Genomic DNA, 19,325 nt, shown 5'->3' with positions numbered 1-19,325 from the left:
GTTTTTGGCTTATAACTCAAAAACCAAAGCATTTAGAGCAAATCTGACGGTGTTGAATTGTTCATCAGGTAATCATCTATCTGCCCTGAAATTTTGAGATGAATCCGACAACCCATTGTTGGGTTGCTGCCCCTCAATTGGTAATTTTAAGGAAATTTTACTGTTTTTGGTTATTATCTTGAATATTATTATAGATAGAGATAAACTGTAAACAGCAATAATGTTCAGCAAAGTAAGATTTACAAATAAGTCAACATGACTGAAATGGTCAGTTGACCCCTTTAGGAGTTATTGCCCTTTATAGTCAATTTTTAACCATTTTTCATAAATCTTAGTAATCTTTTACAAAAATCTTCTCTGAAACAACTGGGCCAAATTTAACCAAACTTGGCCACAACTATCATTGAGGTATTTAGGTTAAAAAATGTTTTGCGTGACTGCTAACCAACCAAGATGGCTGCCACAGCTAAAAATAGAACATACGGGTAAAATGCAGTTTTTGGCTTATAACTCAAAAACCAAAGCATTTAGAGCAAATCTGACTGTGTGGAATTGTTCATCAGGTAATCATCTATCTGCCCTGAAATTTTGAGATGAATCCGACAACCCATTGTTGGGTTGCTGCCCCTCAATTGGTAATTTTAAGGAAATTTTACTGTTTTTGGTTATTATCTTGAATATTATTATAGATAGAGATAAACTGTAAACAGCAATAATGTTCAGCAAAGTAAGATTTACAAATAAGTCAACATGACCAAAATGGTCAGTTGACCCGTTTAGGAGTTATTGCCCTTTATAGTCAATTTTTAACCATTTTTCATAAATCTTAGTAATCTTTTACAAAAATCTTCTCTGAAACAACTGGGCCAAATTTAACCAAACTTGGCCACAACTATCATTGAGGTATTTAGGTTAAAAAATGTTTTGCGTGACTGCTAACCAACCAAGATGGCTGCCACAGCTAAAAATAGAACATAGGGGTAAAATGCAGTTTTTGGCTTATAACTCAAAAACCAAAGCATTTAGAGCAAATCTGACTTTATAGTCAATTTTTAACCATTTTTCGTAAATCTTAGTAATGTTTTACAAAAATTTTCTCCTCTGAAACTACTGAGCCAAGTTAATTATAGGTAGAGGTAATTGTAAGCAGCTAGAATGTTCAGTAAATTAAGATGTACAAACACATCACCATCACCAAAACACAATTTTGTCATGAATCAATCTGCGTCCTTTGTTTAATATTCACATAGACCAAGGTGAGCGACACAGGCTCTTTAGAGCCTCTAGTTTTTGTAAATTCATTGAGGTGTAAAAGCGTTGACCGAAGTACTTTTTGTATGAAGCGCGTAAGCGTAAGCGCTTCATTCTAAAAATGTGCACACGGTCAACGCTTTTGCAACCCTATGAGGTTACAAAAAGAAACATTCAATACTTATAATTACTTTTTTTAGCTAGGATCATGAAAACACGAATTTTATTACTTTTTTATTCAATTCATCTGTGCACTTTATTGTGGGACCACGTGTTATCATGAATGAAAAGTTTTATTGAGTGATGCAATTGCTTGAGGAATAACATGTGATGTGCAGTTAGCCAATCAGAATAAAGTATTATAATGAAACATATATCAAATGTAATTATAACAAAATACATTATGTTGTAAGAGTTATCTCCCCAAACACTGTTTTTCTTGTGGCCACCTCTCGTTCGTAACCGTAAAAGATTTTATTTTACCAAATTGCTCGTTACATATTTAGGATAAGAATATTTGTTTGAACCATAGCTCTATGGGAACTCCATATGAGAGTTATTCCCCCTTTTTCATTTGATTCAAGCGATATGCATTTTCAACTGGTAAACCATAACTGATAGAGACCTAAGGTCTTCATGAGGTCATTGGTACTAAAAATGAAAATGAGGTCAATGTCAAAGGTCAAGGTCATATTATAAATTTTGATTTTGGCTGATTTTCACTTCTTTTCAAATACTGTATGACATTTTGACAAATAATTTTTCATAAATTATTAGTTGCAACATGTCCTTACTTGTATATTTTGGTTGAAAGGCTGCACATACAATAAAAGGGAGTTTTTGTCCATCTTACATTTAAAATTACGCGTCATTAACGTCATTAACCAAACATATTAAAGACCTAGGATATTTTGATTCAAGGTCCATGGTTTGTGACCTTGAAATTGAGGTCAAGGTCATAGGTTAATAGGACGTCATAAAGCCATAGGAACTTACATTTTAAACTGATTTTTCATATTTCAATATAAAAATAGATCTTTTCTAGTGGAAAGACTTCAATTGTTCTCTGAACAATTTGTTTTTAATTTACTTCATATTTTGTGGGAGAAGGGGGTTCAGACTATGTGGTATCAGGTCTGTTTGCGCCCAATACACTTTCGCACCTCGCACGTTCACACCCAAGGTTCATTCGCACTCTACTCATTCGCGCTCAATTTTAATTCAAATTCAAGTTGAATAATTGGAAAATCATGATTGTTGTTTTAAATTGCTTTGGTGTAAATACTGAATGTATTATATAGCTTGGTATGAGTAAAACATTGAAGATTTTAAAGGAAAAACACAAAAGATAATTGTTTTTAAGCCCTTTGATCTGAAACAACGAAACAATAAAATATAGGAACCAAAATATAGCAATCCACTATTATAACCAAAACATGATAAAATTTATTCAACACACAGAAAAAAAATTAGTCAGAATCTCATTTCATTATGAAAGAGGTCAATGAAACAAAGTATAGCAATACACTAACCAAAACATGATTAAGAGTTATTCAACGCTAAATAAAACGTTGACAAAATACCACTTTATTTAGAAAGGATTATTATTATCTTTAACAATACGCTATCCAAAACATGATTAAGATTTATTCAACACAAAAAAAAATGCTGTCTCACTTTATTTTGAGACAATGACAACAATTATACTTATAAGAAAACACTTGCTTACAGAGTTATTAAACACAAAACCAATTAAGATTAGTTGCCAACATGTAGGGTGTGAAAGTGAAAGGGGGCGAACATGAGTTGGCGCAAACGTGAATGGGCGCGAATGGACCCGGATTCAGCCTATGTACCAGTGAGAAATATAGAAGCCTTTCCACGGGATTTATTTGTACAATTCAGGAAGTCTTGACCTATTCATTTGTCTTAAAAAAAAACCCAGCCAGTTGGCACCTTCACTTCACACACACACATATACAAATATCAATTATATGCTTACGAGACATGTTGCATTGTTAAACAAATTACGGTATGTGAAAATCAAGACTTGCATAAAAACTATCCCAATATTAGAGACAGTGGCGTCATTTTTCTTCAGAGCTTTCAGCTCTTTGATTGGTCCTGTTTTCAAGTTGGTCTACATTAAAGTCCAAAGGGTCCAAAATTAAACTTTTTAATAAAAATTGAATTCTTGGGCTTTTTGATATGCTGAATCCAAACATGTACTTAGATTTTTGATTATGGGCCCAGCTTTCAAGTTGGTCAAAATCAGGATCTAAAATTATTATATTAAGTATTGTGCAATAGCAAGAAATTTTCAATCACACAGTACTCAGCAATAACACGAAATCTTCAATTGCACAGTATTGTGCAATAGCAAGAAATTTTCAATTGCACAATATTGTGCAATAGCAAGAAATCTTCAATTGCACAGTATTGTGCAATAGCAAGTATTTTCAATTGCACAGTATTGCGCAATAGCAAGAAATATCTAATTGCACAATATTGTGCAATAGCAAGAAATTTCAATTGGAGTTATCTTTCTTTGTCCAGAATAGTAGTTGAATCAACTTAAATCATTGTTTTGTATAATATATAATGTATATTCACTTTTACTACCAACTGATAAATTAAATAATCTTTACCATTCAGTGATAACAAGCACTTTTTTTGACATTTTAATATTTTATGATGTATTTAAATGAGTAATTATTGTTGCAAACTCCATTAGAAATTTGATTTGAGATCGGTTTTGGAATAAAGGATAGGGGGATGTGAAAAAAAAATGGGAGGGGGGGGTTCAATTTTTCTCATTTGAAATTTCATAAATAAAACGAAAAATTCTTCAAACATTTTTTGGAAAGGATTAATATTCAACAGCATGGTGAATTGCTCAAAGGCAAAACACAAATTTTAAGTTCATTAGACCACATTCATTCTGTGTCAGAAACCTTTGCTGTGTCAACTATTTAATCATAATCCAAATTTAGAGCTGAATCCAGCTTGAATGTTGTGTCCATATTTGCCCCAACCGTTCAGTGTTCAACCTCTGCGGTCGTATAAAGCTGCGCCCTGCGGAGCATCTGGTTCAGTGTGGTTTAAGCATGATCATCATTACTGAGCTATTCTATGATCTTTTTCAGGGTGGTTTAAGCATGTCCCGATCATCATTACTGAGCTATTCTATGATCTTTTTCAGTGTGGTTTAAGCATGTCCCAATCATCATTACTGAGCTATTCTATGATCTTTTTCAGTGTGGTTTAAGCATGTCCCGATCATCATTACTGAGCTCTTCTATGAACTTTTTCAGTGTGGTTTAAGCATGTCCCAATCATCATTACTGAGCTATTCTATAATCTTTTTCAGTGTGGTTTAAGCGTGTTCCGATCATCATTACTGAGCTATTCTATGATCTTTTTCAGTGTGGTTTAAGCATGTCCCGATCATCATTACTGAGCTATTCTATGATCTTTTTCAGTGTGGTTTAAGCATGTCCCGATCATCATTACTGAGCTATTCTATGAACTTTTTCAGTGTGGTTTAAGCATGTCCCGATCGTCATTACTGAGCTATTCTATGATCTTTTTCAGTGTGGTTTAAGCATGTCCAGATCATCATTACTGAGCTATTCTATGATCTTTTTCAGTGTGGTTTAAGCATGTCCCGATCATCATTACTGAGCTATTCTATGACAGATCTATATACAGATAGTTTATCTGGTTCAGGATACTGGTAAGTGTCATTTCTAACACATATTAAATAATTATCTTCCAAGTTTGAAATAGCTTCTCTGTGGTATTTCAATTGTTCGATATTGTTCCTACATTAATTAAATTATCAGTCGTTATATTTTAAAGTGTTTACTAAATATGGTGTGTCCTTTGTTGGAAAGGATACTTATTTTAGTTATATGAAATGCATGTATAGACGCAGTCACGTAAAATTTGCACCATGTTTTTTGTCAAATTTTCTTAAATATCGACCTCGTTTACTAAAGATCATGTTTTTTGATAAGCGAAAGAAAAATCCTGTCCAAATATCCACTACTGTCCTACCTTTTATTGTGTTTGCACTGTATTATCCTGACCTTTACATAATCCAAGATTATTTTGTATGGTGGAATTCGACATTGTTATTACTGGAAGTGTTGCAGTGGAGTTCCACCTGCTCTCCATTTTCTTGTGACTCTCTGAGCTTTTTGTCATCTAAACGTCAAAAGCGCAGGAAATTGTATCATCAATGACAATGATATTACCTGAGAGGAACAAATGTTATGGAATATGGGATCCTCATAGAAACCAAGATGGCGGTTTTACAATGTAAATAATCTTGAAAAATGTGAAGGTCAGGATTATACAGTACAAACACAATAAAAGGTTTGACAGTAGTGGATATTTGGACAGGATTTTATTTCCGCTAAATGAAAAACATCATCTTGAGTAAACACGGCTGATATTTGATTTTTTTTTGGACAAAAAACATGGTGCCAATTTTACGTGACGGCGACTATAGTTTTCGATAACGACTGTTTATAATTTCTCATGCATGCTTTTTATGCATTCAGGACATAAGTTTTCACATGATAGAACTAGAAACTGTTCTCAAGAAAGAATTTACCTTTTTATTGTAATAAGAATATATATTATCCAATATAAAGCCCAGTTAGTAGTATACTATTTTATCATATATGCACCTCTATGATCCTTAAGATAGGTCATATGGATAACATTCATTAAACCTTAAAAAAATCTGGGCACTGATAAAGATAACCTTTTTGCTATTAAAACTGTTCCCCCTTTTATTTTAAATAGGTGGGATGACAATGAAAACAAGTTAGAGGAAGAGAGTATAGTAGATAACAACAGGTAAATTGTAAATATAAAAAAGAAGATGTGGTATGATTGCCAAAGAGACAACTATCCACAAAAGACCAAAATGACACAAACATTAACAACTATAGGTCACAGTACGACCTTCAACAATGAGCAAAGCCCATACCGCATAGTCAGCTATAAAAGGCCCTGATAAGACTGTAAAAATTCAAATGTAAAGTCCTTTCACCTTTTTGATGCTAGGTCAATTCTAATTGGTTTATATGTCATGTGCAATCAATATCAAACAAAACTTGCTATGACATATATCAGACAAAACTTGCTATGACATGTATCAGACAAAACTTGCTATGACATATATCAGACAAAACTTGCTATGACATGTATCAGACAAAACTTGCTATGACATATATCAGACAAAACTTGCTATGACATGTATCAGACAAAACTTGCTATGACATATATCAGACAAAACTTGCTATGACATGTATCAGACAAAACTTGCTATGACATATATCAGACAAAACTTGCTATGACATATATCAGACAAAACTTGCTATGACATATATCAGACAAAACTTGCTATGACATGTATCAGACAAAACTTGCTATGACATATATCAGACAAAACTTGCTATGACATATATCAGACAAAACTTGCTATGACATGTATCAGACAAAACTTGCTATGACATATATCAGACAAAACTTGCTATGACATATATCAGACAAAACTTGCTATGACATGTATCAGACAAAACTTGCTATGACATATATCAGACAAAACTTGCTATGACATGTATCAGACAAAACTTGCTATGACATGTATCAGACAAAACTTGCTATGACATGTATCAGACAAAACTTGCTATGACATGTATCAGACAAAACTTGCTATGACATATATCAGACAAAACTTGCTATGACATATATCAGACAAAACTTGCTATGACATGTATCAGACAAAACTTGCTATGACATGTATCAGACAAAACTTGCTATGACATATATCAGACAAAACTTGCTATGACATGTATCAGACAAAACTTGCTATGACATATCAGACAAAACTTGCTATGACATATATCAGACAAAACTTGCTATGACATGTATCAGACAAAACTTGCTATGACATATATCAGACAAAACTTGCTATGACATGTATCAGACAAAACTTGCTATGACATATATCAGACAAAACTTGCTATGACATGTATCAGACAAAACTTGCTATGACATATATCAGACAAAACTTGCTATGACATGTATCAGACAAAACTTGCTATGACATATCAGACAAAACTTGCTATGACATATATCAAACATTTTAAGAAGGACCCTTGGATCTTTAACTGTACACATTTAAAAACATGACAGGCTAATGCTTCAATTGCAATTAGAAAAAGGATATACTTCAGTTACTACAATGTGTTTTTTTTATTTTGTTCGAGTTGAATAATAATTATATAGAATGTGAAATGCCTAAATTATACATTTTCTTTGGTTATTAAGAAAAATTACTAATCTTAAAGACTTTTGGATGTAATGTACTTGTTATATAAATATTGTTATGGAAGCATGATGCCTTATGGAAACATATTTTAGTTTTCCATCTACTTTAAGCATTATATGGTTACATTAAGATAACAAGCAATACCTTCGAATTTGAGAAATGAACTTGTATCAAATAATTTTTGTAAAATACATTTAGCTGTAATAAATATGGTTAACATGTATTGATAGGAACAAATTAGATGATTTAGAACAGATGTACATAGATTCTGAGAGAGAAAGGGAGGTAATTATAGTTCAGCTTGAGGTGGAACTGGAAGAAAAGAGGAATCAGCTAGATCAAATTGAACAAGATTTTGAACAGGTGAGTTACTCAATGTATTCCTAGTTAGATAATATGACATTTATGATATTTGAGTAATCTGTTACAACACTGGTCTTCACAAAGATTTTCAAATTTTGAAAAAAAGTAATATTTCAATTTTAAAATAAAATTTTGTAATTTCTTTTTCTTTCTCGATAAAATAAATGTAAAATAGTTCCTCAAGCTTATAATCTCACAGTACTTACAGATTGTACAACAGTACAATTATCTATAGTGTTATTTTCTAGATTGTTATTGAAGGAATGACTATAATATTTTTTCTGTCTATGAAGAAATAACATTTTTTTTAAGATTGTTTCAAATAGACAGAAAACAGTCATTCCCTTTTAATTTCCACTTTTAAGGAGTAAATCATTAAAAAATGTGATGAAGTCAAGGTCACATGACAAAATTGAGCAGATAGATACAAAAAAATTTCAGTCAATCAGAACACATGATACATCCAAAATGAATTAGTTTTAAGTAAAAAGCATATAGTCATGACATATGACAGTCTTACTTTTCTTTTTATATTAACTTTATATTTTCAGTTAAGACAACAGATAGATGAACAGCCTAGTAACAGTCACAGGGAAAAGGTTAGTTTGGCTCTTAAAGTATTTATTTTGAATACTACCTATTCAATTATTAGCATGTATACAAATATATGTTGGTTTAAGAAAAATATTTGAACACATCAAATATTTTGTTAACTCTTTCACCGATAGCAGTTCAGACATAAGCTACTCTGAGATGATGGCTTCCCTGGCTAATATTACTCAAGTGGGAGATCTTCATAATAAATGTCAATAAAAAATTGTCTGTAGTTATTTGTGTCTTTATTTTTTTGTTCATGTTTTGAAAAAATTTCTTCAGAAAATATTTAAATATTCAAATTTTCTGCATTATCTTGGTGAAATTCTCAAAATTCTGCTCTTTGACCCAAATTCGTATTATTTTACCTAAAAATGCTAAATTTTTAAAAATTTAATGAGGCTGTACAAATTCCTTACACTGAACGATGTCCATTCCAAGTGTTTTGTACATGAAACAACATTTTGTGTCAAAAAAGTATACTAGTTTGGCTTCAATTCTTACATATTCTTTAAAAAAAATGTTCCCTCATTTGAAATTCTCGTAAATTCTGTAAATATCCTCTGATTTTGACACAGTTTTCAACAAACAGAAGCGCCATGTTTACATTTTTCCGGGTATTCATCTAAGAAAGATAACTCATGTTTGCATTGTTTTGAGAGGGAAATATAAAAGAGGTATTCCGATCCAGGAAAAAACGAGACTCATTGTCAGCTGTCTGAAGCATGAATCCTGGTAAAGCGGGACTCATCGTTGAAAGGGTTAAGATGCTTCATATATTTTTGTAACCGTGGAAATGTTGTAGTTGGATGAATTCATTGAATTTCTAATGTACATATATGTATCAGAAAGCAAACAGTATATAAAGAATGCAAATATTATTTTTTTTCATCATTTTATACATCAGTACAATAAGTAAAACTCAATCAAAATAAGACACTCTTACATTTGTTTCTCCCAGTATAACCTATTAAAGTTTTGATTTCTGCTTTAATTAAGGAATGACTGTAATATTTTTTTGTCTTTGAAGAAATACCATTCAAAATGTGGTGCACACTGAATAACGTGCATAGTGGGTTATTTAAAAGTGTGCACCACATTTAATATGTTATTTAGAATAGACAGAGAAAAAATATCACAATCATTCCTTATAATTTAATTCTAAATTCTGGCCTTAATAATGAAAAAACTTTGATGATATCAGTCACATGACAAAATTATGTCTATGAGCTGATAGACAAAACACTATCAGCCAATCAGAAAACATGTTACATTTGAAATTAAATTATTCTGTAAAAAAACTGTTTTGTACTTTATATTAAAGATGTTCCACGTTGATGAAGAACTAAGAGATCTTGAGACAAGAGAAAGAGATATAGACGAGGAAACAAGATTGGCAAAAGAACAACTACAAATGGTAAGAATTTTTAGATTTTAAAAAAGTTGGTGCTCTAAATCTCCAGAATAAATAACACAATTTTTGTCGAGCCTGAAACTTTTGTTGCAGAAAGCTTGACATAGGAATATTGATCCAGCGGAGGCGTTAGCTAACTTCTTAAAAGCTTTATAATTTAGAAGGTGGAAGACCTGGATGCTTCATACTTTGTATATAGATGCCTCATGTTATGAAGTTTCTGTCAGTCACATGTCCAATATACTTGACCTCATTTTCATGGTTTAGTGATCACTTGAAAAAAAAGTTCAGATTTTTTGTAATGTTGAGTTCTCTCTTATTATAAGCAATAGGATAACTTTATTTGGTATGTGCGTACCTTGCATGGTCCTCATACCCGTCAGACAGTTTTCACTTGACCTCAACCTCATTTCATGGATCAGTGAACAAGGTTAAGTTTTGATGGTCAAGTCCATATCTCAGATACTATAAGCAATAGGGCTAGTATATTGGATGTATGGAAGGACTGTAAGGTGTACATGTCCAACTGACAGGTGTCATCTGACCTTGACCTCATTTTCATGGTTCAGTGGTTATAGTTTAGTTTTTGTGTTTTGGTCTGGTTTTCTCATACTTTATGCAATAGGTCTACTATATTTGCTGTATGGAATGATTGTAAGGTGTTCATGTCTAGCAGGCAGATGTCATCTGACCTTGACCTCATTTTCATGGTTCAGTGGTCAAAGTTAAGTTTTTGAGTTTTGGTCTTTTTATCCAATATTATATGCCAAAGGTCAACTATATTTGATGTATTGAAATATTTTATGATCTATATGTCAGTCCCGTAGGTATTATTTTACCATGACCTCAATTTCACGGTTCATTGCACAGTGTTTAAGTTTTTGTGTTTTGGTTTATTTTTCATAAACTATAAGTAATAAGTCAACTATATATGTTGTATGGAAGCATTTTTAGCTGTACATGTCTGTCTGGCATGGTTTATCTGACCTTGACCTCATTTTCATGGTTCATTGGTCTGTGTTTAGCTATCTTGGTTAATGTTAAGTTTATGTGACCGTTGTAATAAAGCTTTATACTTAGGACTATCAACATAATATCAATGATTAGTAAAGAAGGCGAGACATTTCAGTGTGTGCACTCTTGTCTTTTTATGTGTAGAAAATCAAACAAACCATCTTACCTTCCCTAACTCATGTTAAGCAATATGTTTATAATTTTTGGTTATTTACTGCTGAAATTCCTTTTACCAACTACCCATTCAATTGTTTGCCCATAAAGCTGGACACAAGTATTTATATTTTGTTCTCATATCAAGTTTTGTTTTTATCAGGAAATAGAAGATTTGCAGCATGATTTTGAAGAAAAGAAGTCAATAGTAAAGGATGAGGTGAAAGAATTGACGGAAAATCTACAGACTTTAGAAAAAACATACTCAGATAAACTGAAACAAATAAAGGATAAAAGAGACAGTGTTAAAACAGAACAGCAGCAGGTATGTGTAATAAATGAGTACTGTAAACCAACTTATTTTTGTTAGAACATAAATTATGCGAAGATAAATCATCGTGAATATGTACAACTTGGATCTTTCATTGTTAAACTACACAATTTAAACTAAAAAATCACGAAATTAAAAAGCAGCGAGGTGAACACTTAATGGCCTAACGCAAAATAGTGAATCCTCAAAAATAAGTTGGTTTACAGTATTGTTTATAAAGTTTGTGTTGCTGTTTCAATATCTAAAGTGTTATGGGTAATAGACTTTTTTCTAATATTGTTTTTTTACTTCTGAAAATAAGATTTTTTGGTAGGCTACCTTCTCCTTGGTACTTAATAGAATAAAAGGCAACCAAAAGAAGTAAAATCAAACGATTAAATGGTGCAATTAAGGAGGACAGTTTACTGTTTTCCCTTCATTTGTTGTGTATAAAAAACATAAAACAGTTTATGAAATTTCTCCCCCAATTTCTACCGATTGTAAGCTTGATTTTACCTCCTTAAGTAGTTCTTCCATGACGATGTACCAGGATGTTTTTGGTCCCCCTGTACCACAGAAAAAGGGAACTCTTTTAAAAAAATATCAACTTGTTAGTCAAAAGTTTGTAATATGAAAATAGTCTATTAAAAGAGTCTCTAAATGAAAATAACATCACACATTTAATTGAATTTACATTGTTTAGGATGATGTTAGGCAATCCCAAGGTTTTGACATGCACGTTTGGAAATATTACCCAGAATGTTTTACACATTATAAACCATTATACATTTAGAATAAAAATCTACATTGGTGAAACTGTAATTTGATTTACAAATTTATATTAGTGTCAGGTTAATTAATTTAAGGTTTTAATTTTTTCCTTGTTGATTTGATGTACAGCTTGAAAATGGGAGCTTTTATAATTTTTGTATTTTTATATTTTTTATATACTCTAAATCAAATAAACGAGGAAGAGTGAGCCAACATCGGCAAATTATTTTACTAAAATAATCATGTCATAAATGAAAATTGACAGAAATTAAAAACCATTGTATTTTATATCTTTATTAAAAATGCTAACAAAAAATCTTACTGATGATATGCATTTTTGTCATCTTTAGCTATATTATCAAATTGAAACAAACGAAGAAGAACTTGATGAACTTCAGAATAAGGTTCAGGAAAGGAGGGACACTCTTGTCCGTGATAATCCTCAACTTTCCCAACAACTTGAAGAGTTCGATAATGCAGAAAAGGAACTGAAATCAATACAAGAGGAAATAGAACTGACTCATAAAACAAAATGGAATCAAGAATTGGAAAATGTCACACAAGAAAATTTAAAAGTGGAAGAGGCGTGGAAAGATATTGAAGAAAATGAACAAGTTATTTCACATTTACTCAGTAGAGTAGATAAACTTAGTGAAAAAGAGAGAAAAAGTCTTGAAATAAAGCAAGCAAGCATTCTGGAAGCAAAAACGTTATTGAAAGATGAAGAAAAAAGACTTTCTGAAAAAGAGAAAAATGTTTTAGAACAAGTAGAAAGAGAGATGGAAAAATGGGAAGAGACAAAAAATACAGAAATGTCTAATTTACTGAAAAAGAGACAACACATAATTGAAAATGGGGATGTAGAATTGACAAATTTACTTCAAGAAATGTCTGAAAAGTCAGATGAATTACATAGTTATGAAAACACCTTAAAAAGCGTCAGAAAAATATTAGATGAAGCTGATAGTGAGGAAGAAGAAACGAAGGCTCAGTTTGAGGTCGCTGGAAAAGAAATAAAAGATGAGTTATCTACCCTTAGTAAAACTCTTCTGTGTTTGGATGAGGAGGAAGATGTTGAAGTGAGTGATATGAAATCCATGTTACAGCAGATAGAAGACTATTGTAATACAGAGATAATGGGCATTCAGAAAGACAAAGACATGTAAGTTCATTTTATAGAGCAATAAGTTCTAAGCAGTCACTTATCTGTCTGAGGTTACTGCTTCTGTCAATACTCAGAACATGCTGTGATAAGAATTATGACTAAATTGATGTATCCTCAGTTTTTTTTAAACAAAACAATTAAAATTCTAAATTGTCATCTTTAGAATGCAATTACATAAATGTTTTCTATTGTTGAAAAATTTGCTTTGTCTTTACAGGATGAATAAGAAACACCAAGAACTTTGTCAGCTGGATGAAGTAGGAGTATCAGATAATGATAAGAAAATTCAGGTAAAATTAATGAAACATAAAAAATAGAATGAGGTACAATACCATTGCTGTGTGTCAAATCAAATTTTATTATATTTCCGTGCTCCTTCAAAAACCTGATCAAACATTGATGGTCAAGAAATTGATTGACTGTATGGTCGGGTTGTTGTCGCTTTGACACATTCCCCATTTCCTTTCTCAATTTTATTGAAGTAATGAATAAATCTCTAATAGCTGTGACAATATAAGCCACTTCACAATTTGAAAGCAGGGATTATCAAGCTAAATTCTTCTAGGACAGGCAAGTTAACAGGGTTTACACTGGCGGTCGCCATTTTCACAATTTGCGAAAAAATAATAATTGTGGCGATTAAAATTCGTCATTGGCGAAAGAATTTGGCGAAAGAAATATATAAAACGACTTGTTTATTTACTTTTTACGGGTTTCTCTGACTTTACCGATCAGACTCGGAATTCACCTTGAACTCGTTAAGATTTTGACAGAAAATCAATAATCAGCTGATTGCATTCAAAGCTAATGACATCAAAGGACTAATTAATAAAGGTGTTGATTGTATGATATTACAAAATGAAATTATGGTTAAATGGCTTCTGTCACATGTCACAAAAGGGATTTATTAACAACTTTGCAACGCACGTGTTTGAAGCAAAATTTTTACGCTTCTTCTCCTTCTTTTAATTATAGTCCAGAAAAGAAAATTGTTGTTATGACGAAAAATATTCAAAGCAAGAAAGGTCTCTGATTTAAAACTTTATCATTTAACTTTCATATAGATCATTGATTTGAGTGGGTACTTTAAAGTCGTTTCAGTTACACACATGTTTCAAGCATAAAGTTTTACTTAATATTAACGATGGTCTAGAAAAGAAAACTGTCGTTATGAAATCTATCCAAAAGGTTGGCATGAGAGTAACCCTTCAATGTAATGACTACACCTTACACGAGGGATCAATTCCAAGTGATAAGATGCTTCGTTTTGTTGTAAAAAACAATTCTTATTTGGGCGGTGAGGGAAGGGGGGTGCTGGAAAAAAAGGAAAATTTTATAAGAAATATATATTTGTGTTACTTGGCGAAAAAAATAATAAAGTGGCGAAAAATATATTGTTTTGACGAAAGAGGTGGCGAAAAAAATAATTGACCCAGGGGAAACCCTGCAAGTTGAAATAGTCTAAAAGGGAGACAAACAATTATCCTAGAATTAGATTTCTGCACATGTGTATCATAAAAAAAGATAATTCTAAATAAGAGTAAAAAGAATTGTGGGGTACATGTCAAAAAGAGAGATCCAACCTAAAAGACAATAATCTGTACAATATTTCAAACTCTACATCAACCTGTAGCTGAAATAGTTATGAATAAATTCTCAAGTTAACTAGAGTGTATTTGTCTTGCATTATGATTATTTATTTAGGAATTTGAAGAAATGAGAAGGTCGTATGAGATTACAAAGCAAGAATTGGATGAAATACAGAAAAAATATGATGAACAAAGAAACAGTGAACTTGATAAAATAGAATTTGAAAGATTAAAACTGAAAGAATTAGAACATCAACAAAGGTATATAAATGTATATTGGCAAGGTAATTAAGATGTTATTAGGACATTTGTTTTGTCTCACCTGTAAAGAAACCAACAGATTGCCTGATATAGGGATGCTAATCTGTAAATGCCATTGGCTTCAAATTTATAAGACTCTCTTAAATCTCACCAACAAAACTTAAAAAGCTGATTTAAAAATTATAATTGAATACAGATTATATCCTGTATTGATAAGGATACTGGTATTGAGACTGATTTAAAAACCTTGCTTGTGCTAGTGTATAAAATAGTGAGAAGTAAACAGAAAACAATGTATTACTTTAGTTTACAAACATTTCGATCTCTGAGATTGATTTCAAGTAAGTCTTCTTTTTTTAAATGAAAATGACATACCAAATTATTCATAAGTACACTAACATTCCAATTCTCAAAGAGTTTCAAAATGATTGCCAATATATATTTCTAATTTTTTCTTTCAGAATAAATACTTTGGTAGAACAAGAAGTAAAAAGAAGAATGTTTGAAGAAAAAATTTTGAGAGAAAACTTTCGGAAAAAAGAAAAGGAGAAAGAAAGAATTGACAGAGCAGCTGAAATTCAAAAAATTAAAGACATGCATAATAGAGAAATAAAACAACTTAAAGACAAATATGAAAACCCCAGGTAAACCTATTGCCTTTTTCTCGTAGTTTTTTAACTGGCATGTGACCTCATGACCTCAAAATATTTTTAGAGAATACTGATGATTAAATGTGAAGTTTGATATACATGTAGGTTTTGATACCCCAAAACTCCTGATCCTTCAAAAACCTGTCATTAACATTGGTAATGACAGCATTTACTTCCAATAATACATGCATGAAGTAAAAAATAATGTCTGAAAATCATCAAAACAAATTGTTTAATATTTGAGAAAGTAAAAGGTACAGAGCATTATTATGCCCCAATTATGGGCATTATGCTTTCTGCTCTGTGTGTCCTTTCGTCCATCCGTTCATTCATCTGTCCCGCTTCAGGTTAAAGTTTTTGTTTTTGATGAAGTTGAAGTGCACTCAACTTGGAACTTAGTAAACATGTTCCTTATGATATGATCTTTCTAATTTTAATGCCAAATTAGAGATTTTATCCCATTTTCACGGTCCATTGAACATAGAAAATGATAATGTGGATGGGACATCCATGTACTTAGGACACATTCTTTTTTTTATTGTTTTAGACAAGAAATGATAGTAAAAAAAACCCAGGGTTATGTTAAATCTGTTACTTATTTTAATTATTTTTTTTGTATGATTGTTAATTATTCCCATGTAGAAGACTGATGAAAAGTTTACATTAAATCACTTATTCAATGTAATCTAATATCTAACATGTGCAGAAGTGGTACTGGATTGTTGAATAGTTATGAAGATGTGTAAAAGATCTATCTGTCAGTTTAATGGGGTTTGTGTTGTTTTTTCTTTAGTTTTCTATGTTGTGTCATATTTTTTGTCTGTTTGTCTTTTTCATTTTTAGCCATGGCGTTGTCAGTTTGTTTAAGCTTTATGAGTTTGACTGTCTCTCTGGTATCTTTCGTCCCTCTTCTTTAATAAACTTTCAAATGGAAGGGAAGGCAAAAATTTCTAATTTATAAGTAAAATAGATGATTTGCTAGTGTGTGCAAGCCAATGTTATGTTTTAACCGCTTAGGTTATTTATGGAAAACACATTGTAAGACTGTAATATATGGTTATTTTCTTATACATAAAATATTTATAGAAATTCACCAATTTATTATTTTATTGCTTTCCTCTGTAGCACTTCTTCCAAAAGTTTGTTGCCATCGAAGTCCAACCCTTATGTCACAGTAAGTAGTTTACCTTAAATAGTATTAATAAATATGTTATTGCGAAGGAAATATTTTTGTTTTCACTGAATCAGTTGGTCTTTAGGTGTCATACCACCAATTAAAAGTCCCCATCTGTTCAAACCAAATTTTGCAATTTTCACAGCTTTCTCAATATTTTAAAATAAGTTTAACTTCATAGAAACTAGGTATATCCTGAATCCTACATGTATCAGCATTCTTCATGCCAATTTTCAACAGATATTTAAAATCATATAAAAAAGAAAAAGTTTTCCGAAAAGAGTTACAAAATGTACCACTAAAAATAACCCTTGGTTTTCTGGAAATCTTAAATTAGTATACTATGGAGTGCATTAATCCTCAATTTTGAATGCAAACTTGTACACAAGTAAATTTTAGCTAAAAATGGTCTTAATATAATTTCCTTTCACCAAAAGTTCCATTTCTGCCAATTTGTTGGTTAGTTTAAGTAAACAATGACATCAAATGCACTTTTTTTTGTCCGAGTAGGCCTACTTACACATACGTTCTAAATTGGAGGGAGCAATTGGTGGTGTGACACCTTTACTGGGCTATTTATTTATGGCAAAGTGAACTGCCTCATTGAATAAATGCAAAAGCCAAAGTTCTCTGTTAAGTTCATTGAATGAAAACTTTAAATTTCTGTTATAAAAAAACATTTATTTATTGATAAATTCAAATTTATGCAAAAATAAAATCCTAGGGATGAAAATACATTACCAGCATTGGATAATTTTTATTTAAAATTGCATATACGTGTCTTCATAGTTCAAAAGTATCAGTAATATGTCCCTTGCAAATTAATGTTTCTGTTTATTTCAGTCTCCTGATACTGGGAAGCAGTCACAACTTAGTCTAAGAAGCAGATTTGTAAGTGTTGTTTTAAGATTTTTTGGGAATCAGTTTTATAGCTCATATTATAATTATCTGCACATTTAACATAAACATTATCATAACATTTACTATAGGTTGACATCTTGTAAAATATATTTTCTTCATCAATATTATGTATGTTATAAAAACTTCCAAAGTGGTCTCAGGTAACATGCAGCTGGATCAATATTCTGCCAGGTCAAACAAAAATCCTTGTTGTTTCTGCATTTCATTCACATTGCATTTATGGGTAAAAGCAAAGACATGTCAGCTCCACATCTGATCATGTTTGAACAAAAGAATGAAATAATTCAATTTACATGTAACTGTGTAACTTATGATGCCATCAATAAAATTTAAATGTTTTTCTTTATTTTCTTACAGAGTGGATCAAACATATCATTATCTGGTTCCCAGATGGGTGACATTCCAGCACTGAGTATAACCATACCAGCATACAGGTTACAGGGTTACGGATCGGATGAACATTATGCATATGAAGTACAGGTAAATTGACATGTGTTGAAGGCCGTACTTTAACCTATAATGGTTTACTTTTTTTAAAAATTGTTATTTAGATGGAGAGTTGTCTCATTGGCACTCACACCACATCTTCCTATATCTATGATAACTCTGGGCAAATATTTTCTTATTTTGAGTAAGGTTTAACATATTTATACATTCATTTGGGTGTTTCAGTTGACTTTTAAGCAATCAAAATTTAAGTGAATGGTTCTATATAGAATGTATACCAGGTTTTTGTTTATGCCCTACTTAGGGTTTCTGTCCACTGAACCTATAAAATAAGAGTGGGAGTGGGAGTAAGGCATCCATGTACTATGGACACATTATTTGATGAGAAGCTGTTGTACCTCTCACATCTTGCAGACTTATAGAATTTCAACTTAAAACAACAATATTTTCATTATTTTTATTCATATAATATAACAACAAGGTAAGATAATTACCAAATCACAATATAAAGCACTAGATATAAACAATACATTGGTAACAATTGACAATAAATTTAACAGTCTCTGGAGAATACACAGAAATCATCTGTCAATGACTGTACAGTAATGTCATTATCTTGTTGTGATCTTCTTGGTGAACCCTCTGGTGAACTATCAGTAGATGAAGGAGTGGTGATGTCTGACTTCATGATCAGGGAAGATAACTCTTGAACTTGGTTCCATTTCTTCTCTCTATAGTGGTTGTACATTTTACGGATACCAAGTGTAGTTGATTTCTGAGTCAGGAGATGTTTACTGTATCCATGACTACCATTAATGTCTGCTGTAAACAAGTAGTGATCTAGTTGTTGGATTTTACCATCTAATAGATTGAGTTGAGTAACTGCTTGGTCATGTGCT

The 19,325-nt window shown here is 31.5% G+C and overlaps 1 protein-coding gene across 1 annotated transcript in view; it reads left to right on the top strand.

The window, feature by feature from the left end:
- The window catches only part of LOC134712552 (kinesin-like protein KIF16B), a 43,748-nt gene that overhangs the window by 19,142 nt on the left and 5,281 nt on the right, over positions 1 to 19,325 (top strand). Inside the window, exons 21-33 of the mRNA XM_063574238.1 lie at positions 4,902 to 4,987; positions 6,067 to 6,120; positions 7,831 to 7,963; positions 8,515 to 8,562; positions 9,882 to 9,974; positions 11,302 to 11,463; positions 12,570 to 13,381; positions 13,602 to 13,674; positions 15,089 to 15,234; positions 15,696 to 15,878; positions 17,010 to 17,058; positions 17,902 to 17,949; positions 18,337 to 18,459. Coding sequence (XP_063430308.1) covers positions 4,902 to 4,987; positions 6,067 to 6,120; positions 7,831 to 7,963; positions 8,515 to 8,562; positions 9,882 to 9,974; positions 11,302 to 11,463; positions 12,570 to 13,381; positions 13,602 to 13,674; positions 15,089 to 15,234; positions 15,696 to 15,878; positions 17,010 to 17,058; positions 17,902 to 17,949; positions 18,337 to 18,459 — 2,010 coding nt within the window. The remainder of the gene's footprint in view (positions 1 to 4,901; positions 4,988 to 6,066; positions 6,121 to 7,830; positions 7,964 to 8,514; positions 8,563 to 9,881; positions 9,975 to 11,301; positions 11,464 to 12,569; positions 13,382 to 13,601; positions 13,675 to 15,088; positions 15,235 to 15,695; positions 15,879 to 17,009; positions 17,059 to 17,901; positions 17,950 to 18,336; positions 18,460 to 19,325) is intronic.

Source organism: Mytilus trossulus, chromosome 1 (genome assembly GCF_036588685.1).
Source record: "Mytilus trossulus isolate FHL-02 chromosome 1, PNRI_Mtr1.1.1.hap1, whole genome shotgun sequence".
In the NCBI taxonomy this organism is placed as follows: domain Eukaryota; kingdom Metazoa; phylum Mollusca; class Bivalvia; order Mytilida; family Mytilidae; genus Mytilus; species Mytilus trossulus.
This window is presented reverse-complemented; position numbering and strand designations above follow the sequence as displayed.